The sequence below is a fragment of the Corvus kubaryi genome, unplaced genomic scaffold (genome assembly GCF_017639235.1).
Source record: "Corvus kubaryi isolate FWS band 111438036 unplaced genomic scaffold, C.kubaryi_AGA036_p1.0 68, whole genome shotgun sequence".
NCBI classification, from domain to species: Eukaryota; Metazoa; Chordata; class Aves; order Passeriformes; family Corvidae; genus Corvus; species Corvus kubaryi.
In genome coordinates this window covers 21382723-21394969 of record NW_024582056.1, presented here as the reverse complement: position 1 = coordinate 21394969, position 12247 = coordinate 21382723, and the positions used below count along the sequence as shown (strand labels likewise).

The 12247-nt window shown below is 40.1% G+C and overlaps 1 protein-coding gene across 1 annotated transcript; it reads left to right on the top strand.

Annotated features, from left to right (window-relative positions):
* Window positions 1-666: 666 nt before the first annotated feature.
* BLOC1S4 (biogenesis of lysosomal organelles complex 1 subunit 4) lies at window positions 667-7714 on the top strand. Its single transcript, XM_042048705.1, has 5 exons — window positions 667-916; window positions 1275-1346; window positions 2559-2660; window positions 3329-3463; window positions 6732-7714. Exons 1-5 carry the CDS (start codon window positions 704-706, stop codon window positions 6828-6830), a joined length of 621 nt encoding a protein of 206 aa, XP_041904639.1. The 5' UTR covers window positions 667-703; the 3' UTR covers window positions 6831-7714.
* Window positions 7715-12247: the final 4533 nt, after the last annotated feature.

Sequence of the window (12247 nt, the reverse complement as noted above, 5' to 3'; positions counted from 1 at the left end):
ACTCTGTCCAAGCTTTTCCACCCCGTTCATCGCAGCAGGGAGGGAGCGTAAGTTGTTTCACACACACGTACAAATTACAAACTGAGAACAGCCAACTGTTGATGTGTTGGCTTTGGATCCAACACCTAGTGAAATAACTTTTAGGGCTTGCAAACATATTGTGCAACGCCGTTTTAGGGAAAACACACACACACACACACACACACACACACAACCCAGCTGCTGTTTTGAGTGCCCCATAACGATAAGTGAAGCTGTGTTACAGTGTCCTCTCACAGTGACCTCCCTTCCCAACTCAGGCCGTAACCGGAGCAATCTGCCTGGAAACGCGGTTCAGCCGCTCGGGTTTCACACACCGGGGCCCCTTCGGCTATGGGATTAAATTACCGAACGGGGCTTTAAGGGTGTGTGGCTGAGGGAGCAGCGGCACGCCAGCCCTCGGTAGAGGGCACATCCTCCACAAACGCTCCCGCAGACGGAGCAGCGTTCCTGTCCCACCGACGGCGGGGGCGGCGGAGCCTGAGCTTCCTCCAGCCGGCAGCGCTTCCGTGAAGCCCGGGGACCGGCGATGCGTGCGCTCCGCCCGCTCCCAGGCCGGGCCGCAGGGGCCGGGCCGATCCCGCCCCGCCCGCCGGGAGCGCGGCTGCGCCGGCCCGCCCGGTCATGTGAGGGGCGGTGCGGCCCGGCGGGAGCGGGCGGTGGGATGGCGGCGGCCGCCGGCGCGGGCGAGCCCGCTGGAGCCGAGCTGCCGGACGCCTGCCCCGGCGCGGACAGCGGGAACGTGTCCCAGAGTCAGAGCAGAGCCTCCGGCCTCGGGGAGGCGGAGGACGAGGACGTCTCGGAGGCGTCGCTCAGCGCCACCGCCGCCGCCTACTCCGCGTACCTGCTCGCCGACCGCAGCCTCTTCAGCGAGCAGGTGGGCGAGGGGCCGGGCCGGGCCGCTCCGGGGGCTCCCGCGCAGCTCCCGGGCACAGCTCCCGGGCACAGCTCCCGGGCACAGGGGCATGCGGCGGGCCCGGCGCCGGGAAGGGCTGTCGTGGGAGCGCAGCCCTCTGGAGCTGGGCGCTCCTGGTCTGGCGCTGTGCAGGACAGGACGTACCGGGGGTCGCGTCCCTTGCGCTGAACGAAGCCGAGAGAGGGAAAAGCCGTGGGATTCCTGGTAGGCTGGCTGTAGTCTGACCGGTGTCCATACTCGGTGGTCTTGTTTGTGAGACTGGCTGGGGTTTTGTGTGTGCGTGTGTTTTCAAGTACTTCAAGTGACCTCTGTTTTGCAGATAGAAAGCTTAGACAAGAGTCTAGAAGACTTACTGACCAGGGTGGATGAATTCGTGGGAATGCTGGACATGGTACGTATAACTTGCATGTGGTTGTGTTTTCGAAGTCAGAACACAGTTTAATCGGTGTTTGTAAGTAAGACATAGACAGGAAGAAGCTTTTAGTCTAGGCAGATTCCAGTATGTAAACACATTTGATAATTAGATGACTTATTTTGGTAATTAGGTAACTCATGGATGAAAGCTACCAAACTTTCACATCAGAGCAAAATGTGTCCATATAGCTATAGAATCATAGAATGTCTTAGGTTGGAAAAGACCTCTAAGATCATCAAATCCAACCATTATCCCAGCACTACCATGTTCATCCCTAAACCATGTCCCAAAGTGCCACATCTTCTGAATACCTTCAGGGATGGGGATTCCACCACTTCCCTGGGCAGCCTGCTTCCATGCTTGACAACCCGTTCATTGAAGAAATTTTTCCTAACTGCATATTTATGTATTTGTATTCTTGTCCATGTACATGCACGGAATCCCATTTTGAATGGTGCAATGACAGAGGTTTAAAAGAACAGTATGATATTCTGCTTCTCCTTTAAAATACATAAAGACATCCTTTGTGGGTTTTTTTAATGAAAGTATCTAATCAGAGTTGCCAAACCACTAAAGCTAGATTTGTCTTCAGGGGAGGGGACCCTCTTTTCCGAGAGGCAGCTTTGTTTTCACTTTTCTCATAGGGTTAGATGGGGAAACTGAATGGAAAGTTCCTGTAAGCTGACGCTGGTAGACAGGCTGTCTTTTAAAGCATAGCACATATGGTTCTCCTGCACAACTCTTAAGGGAAACTTTATTGTAGGTCTGGAGGTTTTTTTAATATCAGTAAACTAAGATTTTTGTGGCCTGACTTTTTTAACAAACCTGAGGAAAAGTACAGGTAGTAAAACTTAAGTGAAAATTTTAGTTTAATATATTTAATTCTTTAGTATGTCTTGGAAAATCTCAGTTCAGAAAAGATTGTAGTAGCCTATTTTTAATATAATTATGAAGGTAAATATTAGTCTCTGCAAAATACATTTTCTTCAAAGTTTCTTAGAAACTATACAAAAAAGCTGTAGTGTATTGATTTTAATCTAGTGTTTTTATACTACTTTTAGTCTGGTATTTTTAAACTCTAAATTTTAGTCTGTTCATTGGAGCATAGGTCTAGCTTCCAGAATAAAATCTAGTACATATTTTGTTTCATTCATTGACTTATGTATCATTTCTTTGAATTGTCTTTAGATTCGAAGTGATTCCTCTCAAGTTGTCAATGAAAGTATACCTCAAATTTACACAAAAGCTACAGAAATGAGGCAGATATATAGGAAGATTGACAAACTAGAGGTATGTATTTGATATTTTCTAGATGCATTCTGTTTCCTAACGGGAGGAAGAGTCAATGTCTGCATATTTGTGTGTGCATGCACACACATGGAGTGAGCTCAGGTCAGTTGTGTTCTCCATGTCCACTCTGGGTTCTGTACTTCAGGGTTAATAAAGAGGACTAAATTTATTAAGAATTTCTGGGCGCTGTGCGAACCCCAAACATGTTTTAGATCTTTTGTTAACATATTAAAAAAGAAAAAAAAGTCCATTGACTGGTTGAAGCAAGGGAGTTTTTTGCACTAGCTTTCAAAATTTCAGAATCAACTAGAATGAGAGGTCTCTTGATCCCCAATAAAGCCTCAAAGTCTTGGTTCAGACCCTTGGTTTTTCGATAGTAGAAAGGCAGGTAGAAGTCAAGATTCTGAAAAATCCAGGTTAGTTTTTTGAAAGGTAAATGGGAAAAGGAAGATTGTTTTGTTAGATTTAACCTGGTTTTAAGCCTTTTAAGTATCTCAAGTAATTTCTAGTATTAAGATGGACTTGTAGGCAGAAGGGAAATAGAGCATGAAGCTTTTGACTCCTCATTTAAGCAACGGATCTTTCACCACTGTTTTGCAATACATAATCCTGTTTTATTTTGTTAGTGAAAATGTCGCATTTATTTTGGGGGTTTTTTTCCCCACTAGGCTTTTGTGAAAATGATTGGGAATAGCGTAGCTGGACTGGAAGAACGGGTCATAAAGGCAGAAGCAGACCTTGGGGCTTTTCCAAGCACGTTCAGGAAAATCTTGCACACAATCAGCATGCCATCCTTCCTTAATGTAAGTAAAGTTTTGCTGCCATGTGACCAGCTTAGTTGCTCTGCTTACTAGAGCAGATGATTAAAAGAAGAGTAAGTTTTTTACACGTGTCTGAATGTAGCTGTACCTTTTTTATATACTTTATTAGGATTTTTACAGAGTTCTCAGGCTTCTTTAAAAAAAAAAAAGATAACAACGCGACTTAAAAATATAATTTCTTACAAGGATTTGTGTAACGTTGCAAAACAAGGCCAAGCACACAAAGAAATGAATGTGAAGCACACAAACAAGCACATAATGCACAAGCCTTTATACTAAAGCACCCCTGATCTCTCCTGGTATGCAAAACGAGTAGGAAGAGCCTGTACAGACAACACTGCTAAAGAATCCTACTGCATTGATAACATCACTGCACAAATGTTACCAAAACAGAAAATGAAAGCTAATCTGCACAGTATTTTTAAAGTAAAGGTCATATTTATATTCAATCCACCCTGTTTGATAATCATGCTACCACCTTGGTGAACTTTCTAAGGATGCAGTTTTCTCTGTCTTTACAAAAAACTTGAAATGCTCTCTTTGGTATATTTCAGAGATGCCTTACCTAACACTGAACTGGCATTATGCCTCGGGTTTAAAATAACCTTCTGGTTAAAAAAAATTTCACCTGAATACCTGATGCTTCTTGACATCACCTGCCAGTAGTCCATTTATAAGCTTTGCTCTTTTGCGTCTTGTCAGCTCACAGATTATCTTTGTATATTCATCCTGTACTAACTCAGGTTTCTGTATTCTGGTAAGAAAGCTGGAAAAAATAGCTTCATCGAGGGGGAGAGGAAGAAGGTTGTGGTTTTTTGAGGTATTTTTGTTCCTACAAATTCCAAGCATGTGTGGCAGTAGAGAAAAATACATATAAAAAGAACATGTGTTGTCTTGTTAAGGCTCAGTTCAAGGAACCTGTTCTTCACTACAGTTTACTGTGCAGTCTTTAAGTTAGTTAATTTCTCATCTCATTCCTTCATTTTCCTTGCTGTTTAAGTTTAGGGTTCTGTCATTTTTTCTTTAAAAAAAAACCTAAACTAAAACAACAACACAAAGCTGCTCTTTATGGGCCAGTTACAAAACTAAAAAACTGCTTAAGTTGCCTTGAAGAATGTTCAACAGTATTCCATTTTTTTGCTAAAAGCAGTTATCAACCATGGAATTATAATCTTCAGTTGAAAAGTTTGATAGTTCTAAGAAAGTGCTTTTTTTTAGTGTTGTATGGGAATACTTAATCAAATAAGCAGTTTTTCCACAATTAAAAAGGTAGAAAATCTTTGAAAGTGTCAGGAAGGTGAACCTGGCATCTCCAGTTGTTTCTTAGAGTATGGATAGCAATAAAGTAACATTCAGAACTTACTGGCATTATTTGATTCACTAAAAGGCAGGTTACTGTTCCTCAGTGGTTCTGGGTGCTGCATAGTAAAATACCTCTTTTCAGTAGTAAACACAAGTGTATCAGAGTGAAAATGCCTGTAGAGATTTCTCCACATGCCTGACATTTAACTGGCTCAATACATCCGTGCTAAAATACATGGTTTGGAAAAGAAGGTTATTCTGATGTCATGATTTTCACTGTAGCTGTAGTTCACGTTTCATTGCTAGTTTTAATTTAGTCAAGTTCCCTCATTCTCTTGTCATTTAAATGTATGTTTCTTTACACAGAGGCTGTATTTTCTATTTCCCAAGATGTGTGTTTATAATCTCCCTTTCAGACTTTGCCCAAAGTTCTTCCCTTGTGAATACCAGGCAGTGTAAAGAACAGTACTATAAGACTTCTAATATCACTAAGAATGTAGACTCTCAAAAGATAAAAATGTCTGTTAAGCAGCTGCAAAAACAACTAATCATAAATGTGTGCTTAGGCAATTGTGGGTACTGTGCCTGCCTATAAATTTCCTCACTGGATTGAAATAATCCCCTTGCACAGAGGCAAATACAGCACCTCTTAAATCAGTGTCAGGAGTTGCAGAAAACCTTAGTTTCCCTTGCTTGTAGGGTGTTATCTCATAGTACAGAGTAGGAAATTATTTTGAAAATTACAACTTTGATTTTGAAGGTTGCTTTTACATTTGGCAAAACTTGTGATACAGAGAACACTGATGATATACACTGTTCATAGATTAGACCTTTGTTTATATTTTTTAATTTCATCACAACTTGAATGGCAAAACAAACTTAGAAAAATTAATGTTATTGTAAAGTTAAAGACAATTTAGTATATCAGCAATTTTGTATATAGCAGGAGAATGTGTGCTTATTTCATATGGAGTACAAGTACACAGCTCAACTGAATATTGGGAAATTTCTACTTTGTTGTTTTGTAGGTATGGTTACTCATATCTTCATTTTGGTGCTGTAAAAGCATTCTAAACTCCAAGGGTACTGATGATATTTGGTATGCTTTTAACTTTATTATTGGTGAAGACTAATTTCCTCATTCCAGACTGAGGGCTCTACAAAATAGTTCATCAAAATCTTTTTATTAGTTTAAAACAATTTTTAATGAATGAAATCTTGATTTCAAGCACTCTATTTAATGCCATGTATTGAAAACAGACCCTGGGGCTGTGTTGCATTGCAGCATTATTTGCATGCAGCAAGGCTGACAGAGTAGTCACTAGTGGTCCTTGATGTCGTCTCTTCCAATGAGCCATTTGATACAGCAAAACCACATACAGTTAATATTTAAAAGAAACATGTACACCTTTCCTGAAAAACAGTGTAACAGCTCTTTTCCAGTCCACTGCCAGATTACTTTTAAAAGTGAAGAAGCTCAGAAGGAGCAGCAACCTTCTAGAAAGAAACATTTGCTAGGTGTGTTTCCGTAGGAAGACTTTGTGAGTAACTAAATGACAACACAGGCCTAGAGTTGAGTCAAAAGAAGCAGCTGAGGAGAATTCAAAGGCTGGAGCAGAGAAGGTAAAGGTGTATGGCTTGGAAAGGATGAAGGTTACAATGACTCTGCCATCAGCTGGATGGTACAATTTGGTTCCTGCAGTGCTGGCATCTCATACATACACATTCCAGGACTGAGCCTGGTTAGGTGCTGGAATGGCAAAGATCAAAGGCTGCATTTCTTCAATAACATTAGGAACATGCCAGACTCATCTGAGCTATGATTCAGAATTCATTCAGCTAAGGAGATACGCCTTAAAAACTTTTCTTGTTTTGCATTTTAGCTCTGCAGGCTTTGTTTTAAAATGCTTTATGAAAAAGGCGAAAAATAAACTTATCTAATTTGCAGAAATCGTCTTCCTCACGACAACAGCAGAGCCTCTATGAACCTCCAGTCCTCTTCAAGACTGAAGACTATTTTCCATGTCTTAATGAAGCACCTTATTGATGATTTTTGCTTTGGGATTGATATGAATCAGCCAGAATAGAGAGAGCCAAGTGAACAAAAGAAATGCCAACCTCAGAACAGCTGCATTTTCTCAGCACTATTGATGGCTTATTGCCGTTCTGATTCTCATTGTCTTCCTTCAGGCAAAAATTTTCAGGTAATCTTTGTTTGTGCACATTATTTCAAAAGCCTTCCTAAAACACCATCCATGTAAGTTTTCAAATTATTTGGGGGAAGGAACTTAAGAATATTTTTGAATTACATTTTTTAAATACAGAAATAATAGGAAGTGTACTATTGTATATAAGTTTTTTAACACGTAAATATCTGTGCTGCTGCAGGTGTAAATAGCTATACCACAAGGATAAGGGGGTTTTGTCTTTTTTCGTAATGTACTGATTGAGGTGAAAGAAAAACCATGCATAAAATCATCTATTCCAAGGTTTTAAGCCTGGTCCCCGCAGTTTGTACAGAGAAATGCACCACATTGGGATGTACTTGTTGCAGGACTTGGAAGGACTTTGAAGATTATCAAGGAATCAAGGACATGGCTCAATGCATGTGATGTAGTCCCAGTTCATAAAGCAAACATCCTGCCCCCCACTGGTGATCCTCACAGTGACCCAAGCTTCTAATTATTGCATGATTGTATTGTTTGATGTGTAACCAGGTGGGCATGAAGCAGATTTATATAGAGAGAGATATATAGATCTATAAAACCTGCTGCCAAAAGGAACAAGTCTCTAAGTTGAGGGAGGGATGACCCTGGACTGAACTTCAATCCGGTACCTGACCAGACTGTTTTTTCTTCACAACTCTCTGTGGTACTGAGGCTTCCCATGCTGATTGCAATTTATATTATCAATAAACTAATAGCTGGCTAACCCCTGTTGTGGTCTTGCATTTCACTGGACAGTATTGACCCACGTAGCAGGTGTTAATCACAAATTGTATTAATCTGAACAAGTTTTACCACTGCTGCTCTATTGCCAGTGTAACTCACTAAAAATACTCAAAATTCGAGTCTGGGAGGAATACTTTAGAGAAACAATATTTCTCTAGATTTCATGTTGCACGCACAAAACAGGTATGGAGTTGCAGAGCAGAGATTGTATATTAATAGATCCTGTCTCCAAAGAGCAGTCTTCAGTATCTGAAGCAACGTTTTTTAAAAATTAGAACAAAGATTTTGAAGTCCAAAAGCAGTTCTGATGTAAAACTTACCTGAATTTTAACATCAAGACTCTAGAAAAATAATTACATGTAAACATGCAGAAAGAAACAGACATGACTTTGAAGAAGGGCTCCCCTCCCATCCTCCTTGCTATCATAAATAATTCATTATTCAGATGTTCCTCTGGAGCAACACTTACATTTCTAAAAGGTGCAGTACCTTTCAGTGTATGCATAAATAATGCTTGAAGGTCTATCCCTCCTCTGTGAGATCTAATAGAAGTACATACTTAGTGTAGCAGCATAAGGCTACAGTCAAATACTCTAAGCATACTAACGCTGGTATGAAAAAAACCAAGTTATCTTTAGAACAGCTTTCTAATTAAATGAATCACCTGCCCAAATAACTTTGCTCTCTGCTGAGTGGAACCAAAATGCAGTTTCTTTTAAACAGATGATGTTTGAAATATGAATGAAGATTTCAGCAAGTTTATACAGCTGAGTATTTTTCACACAATATTGTTCATATTAATAACAGTGAAATTTCCTATATTCTGTAGTGGCATTTATGTTGAACTGTTGTATGGGAAAAAAAGGGTTGTATCTATCTTCAAGGCACACCACAAACAAAAATTAGGCAGTTCCTATAATTAGTATATTTCTATGTTGGAAATGCTCCAGAATATTTTTATTACTGAAAATAATGGACAATACATGGAAAAATTTTTAAGGAAATGCTATGAAAATACAGACAGTAAATAAATTGTGGCTTTTAAAAATACATGGTACAAAATACCAAGGTCACAGTTCATCTGTTATGAAATTAAGCTCACAGTTATGAAATTAAGGCATTCTCATAATAATGATAAAATGCACTCTGCTGTTGAGTTTGTACCACCTGGGCTGTCTCCTTATTCATGGTCAGTCTCACGAAGCAGGAATAGCATAAAAAACATCCCAAGAGTTCACACTCAGTAAAGAAAGACTCAGAATATTCCTTTATTCTGTCTGTTACTACCTTGCATTAGTGTAAACCCAGTAATAACTACATCATGAGCTATGTTCAGTATTTACCAGGTTTGCCAGCTGTAAATAAAATCTGCATCTCAAAATCCACCGGTATCATTTTTCACAGACCCAGAAAGCTGTACTTGCATCTTCCCTTACACAATGTTTGTCCTCTTGCTTGAGTTCCAAGATACAAGACAGTAATGATGGGGCTATGTCACCTGTTTTTAGCATGAAGAGCTCTTCATCCAGAGCTGGTGTAAAGCAAGATGTGATTACTCTGCTGAGCTGCTAAAGGTTGGGTATCAGGCACGTGAAATGAGCTAATGTTTAATATAAATAAAGAAGTCTACATGCAAATCTTACTTTTCTTCTATGACATTAGGCAAACATTTTAAAGCAATCATAGCAGAAGTTATGCTAAAAGTTTTTATATTCTTATAGTTATGTACATTTTAGGCCAGTGTTAACTAGTTAGCCTAATGCTAATTGAAACTAATGCTGCAGCTTTCTAAAGATTACCTGTTTGCTGTACAATGTATGTCAATATGTAAGAGAAGCTCCATTCACAAGATATGCTGGTTGGAATGAATGTCAGAGGTCTACATTTTTCTTAGCTCCTGGACAAAAATCAGCATGATCTGTCTTATATAGATATTTAGTTATAGATAAACTGTGCCTGAAGTAGGCACATAAAGATTGATATTTGCATTTATTTTTTTTTGGACCAGCATATTTTGTTCCACTTGAGCAGTGCTGCTGCAACTGCAATAAAGCCCAAAGAAATTACAACAGGATGCAGATGACTGCAATGAAAAGAAACAGGTTTGATGATTTATCTGACCAAATGAAATAATAAATTACTTAAAGATGCACTGGATTACACTGACATCAAAACCTGTGGCATTTCATTGCTTCTGCTGACAATAACCTTCAAGGTTAAGTAGTTTTACGTGCAATACTAAGAGTTAAGTAGCAAGCTTAAGCTGTAAAGAGTGATCCTGAGTGACAGACCTCCCAGAATGAGAAAGAAGAGCAAGATAGCTTGTACCTTCATCTGTGAAAAGAACTTTATATTTGAAATTGGTAAAAAATGTTCCCTTAAAAAAAAGAAGAAAGAGGAAAATGTTTTTTAAGTGATTACTTTTTAAAACTCCCTCACCTTTCATAGAAAAGAAATCTAGTCTTGGACCAGCTACCAACAAAATCCTTGAAAAGCCAAAATCCCTATCAGATATAGCTGTGATCAAAGAGGACCATAATGGGGGTCTGTATCTTTCTAGCCACTGCAGCTAAATCCATCAGGGATGAGGAGTTTCCCACTGCTGGGATTCACATCCCTGTAGGAGCTGAGCAGTTGTGGCAGGCTGTGCTGCAGTGGCAGAGTAGAGGCTTTGTCCACTCAGCTGCTTTTGTTGGTTCTACTTCAGGCCGATGGGTGGTAGTACAGCCTAAAGATGGTAGTACAGACCCCAGCTCCAGCTGATCTCGGAGATCTTGGGAGTTTTCTTGACTTTCTTGCTTGATGTTATCTACTCACAAACTCTTTCAATGCTGGTCATTTTTATGATTTTGAAAAACTTTTAAGTGGTATGCGAATGGTGCATGATGTCTTAAAAGTGGTAAGGAACAAGCAAAGCAGAAAAAAGGGGAGCAGAGGGTACTTCTCATGGGCAGTACAGTACAATGCTGGGGAGACAGAATGCAATCACCTATAGATACAGTGTGAAAAGGAAAGTTTGAAATAGCGCCTTTGGAATTATGTCAGAGTAAAGGATATGGTAGGAAAACCAAAATATCCTGTCTAAAATCCACATAGAAGACTCGAAGCGATATTTCATTTTTGTCAACTTAAATATTGGCTGTACGTTCTTTGGTGGACTATTGAAAGTAATAAAAAAGACATTAAAATTGCATAAAGAATCATTCCAATGTGCTATCTGTATGGGATCTTAAAAATTCTTTTGAAAAAGTATATTGAAAATACAGATATATAAATGTGCTGACAGAGCTAAGAAAATTAACTGAATGTTAGCAAGAATTTCATCAGAGGGTTCTGAGTGAAAAGACAAAGGGACAGAATTCATGGGGGGAAAGAGCACTGACTGAGAAAAGAAGAATAAGTATCCAATTCGATTTCTTATCTCCCACTGTTTCAGAAGCTGTAGGTTTCATGAGAACAGCTCGATGCCTACATTATTTAAAAATAAATTAATTGCCATCTGTTCCTTACAGGTGACAGTGTCAGGAGTTTCTTTACAAGCAAGAGATCTAGAAAGCAACCTTTAGCAAAAAACAAAAGCAGAAATTTCCACAATCCTAGGACTTTAAAACTGAGGGCTGGCACTAAATATGACAGAAGCACCTGAATTATTTCTCTGTGAGTGAATTTAAAAGGTTTGTGGAGAACTGCAGACTGGCAAAAAAAGCTGTTTCTGATTGATTCATTAAAAAAAGAAAAAAGGAATGGTAAGAGCCTTATGCAGGAATGGAAGAGGCAGAAAATAGCATAGCCAGGAGATAAACCAGGATACGTGCCAAGGCGTGAGCTTGTGGTGACAGAGCAATGAGCAGCATCAACAGATGAGGGCAAGATCCCTGAACTGCGAGGTATGAATGGAGATCCACAACAGACATGACATACAAATGTGATACTGATGCTTTTTTTTTTCCCTCCGGTGTGCACTACTCCCAAGTACATATACATAGTTTTAGGAGGGGCTTTAACTGTACCAGAACTGTGGACCAGTTCTAGTGTGAGTGTCTGGACTAGGCTGCTGTTACTGCCTCTGGTTACTGCCTCTTTCTTGAAAGCAGTAGGACTGGCAGGTAGTTAGCCAGACCATTGGGCTGTTCTGGCTAAAAATCAGTCCTGCCAAGCCAAACAGTCCAGCCCCAGCATTGCTATCCTGGCAGAAGGGTGAGGGGTCACACTTCTCTGCTCCCAGCCATCCCCCTGGGAAGGCAAGCAGAGCACTTCCCTTGGCAGTGTCTCTCCATGTACTGCTGGGGAGATGCCTACTACGGAATTAACATCTGTTTCCCTCATGTTTCTTTGATTAGCCCTTTTCTCTACAGGAATGGCTTTGCAATTTGATTGGAAACACAGAGGGAAAGAAGAAGAGAAAAGAAATGGGGTATTAGGAATAACCTTCTTGTCATTACAGAGATGTCTGTGTCCTGTTCAGATGCCTGCTTCCAGCAATATTTTATCAACTCAAACGTGGTGGTTCAAC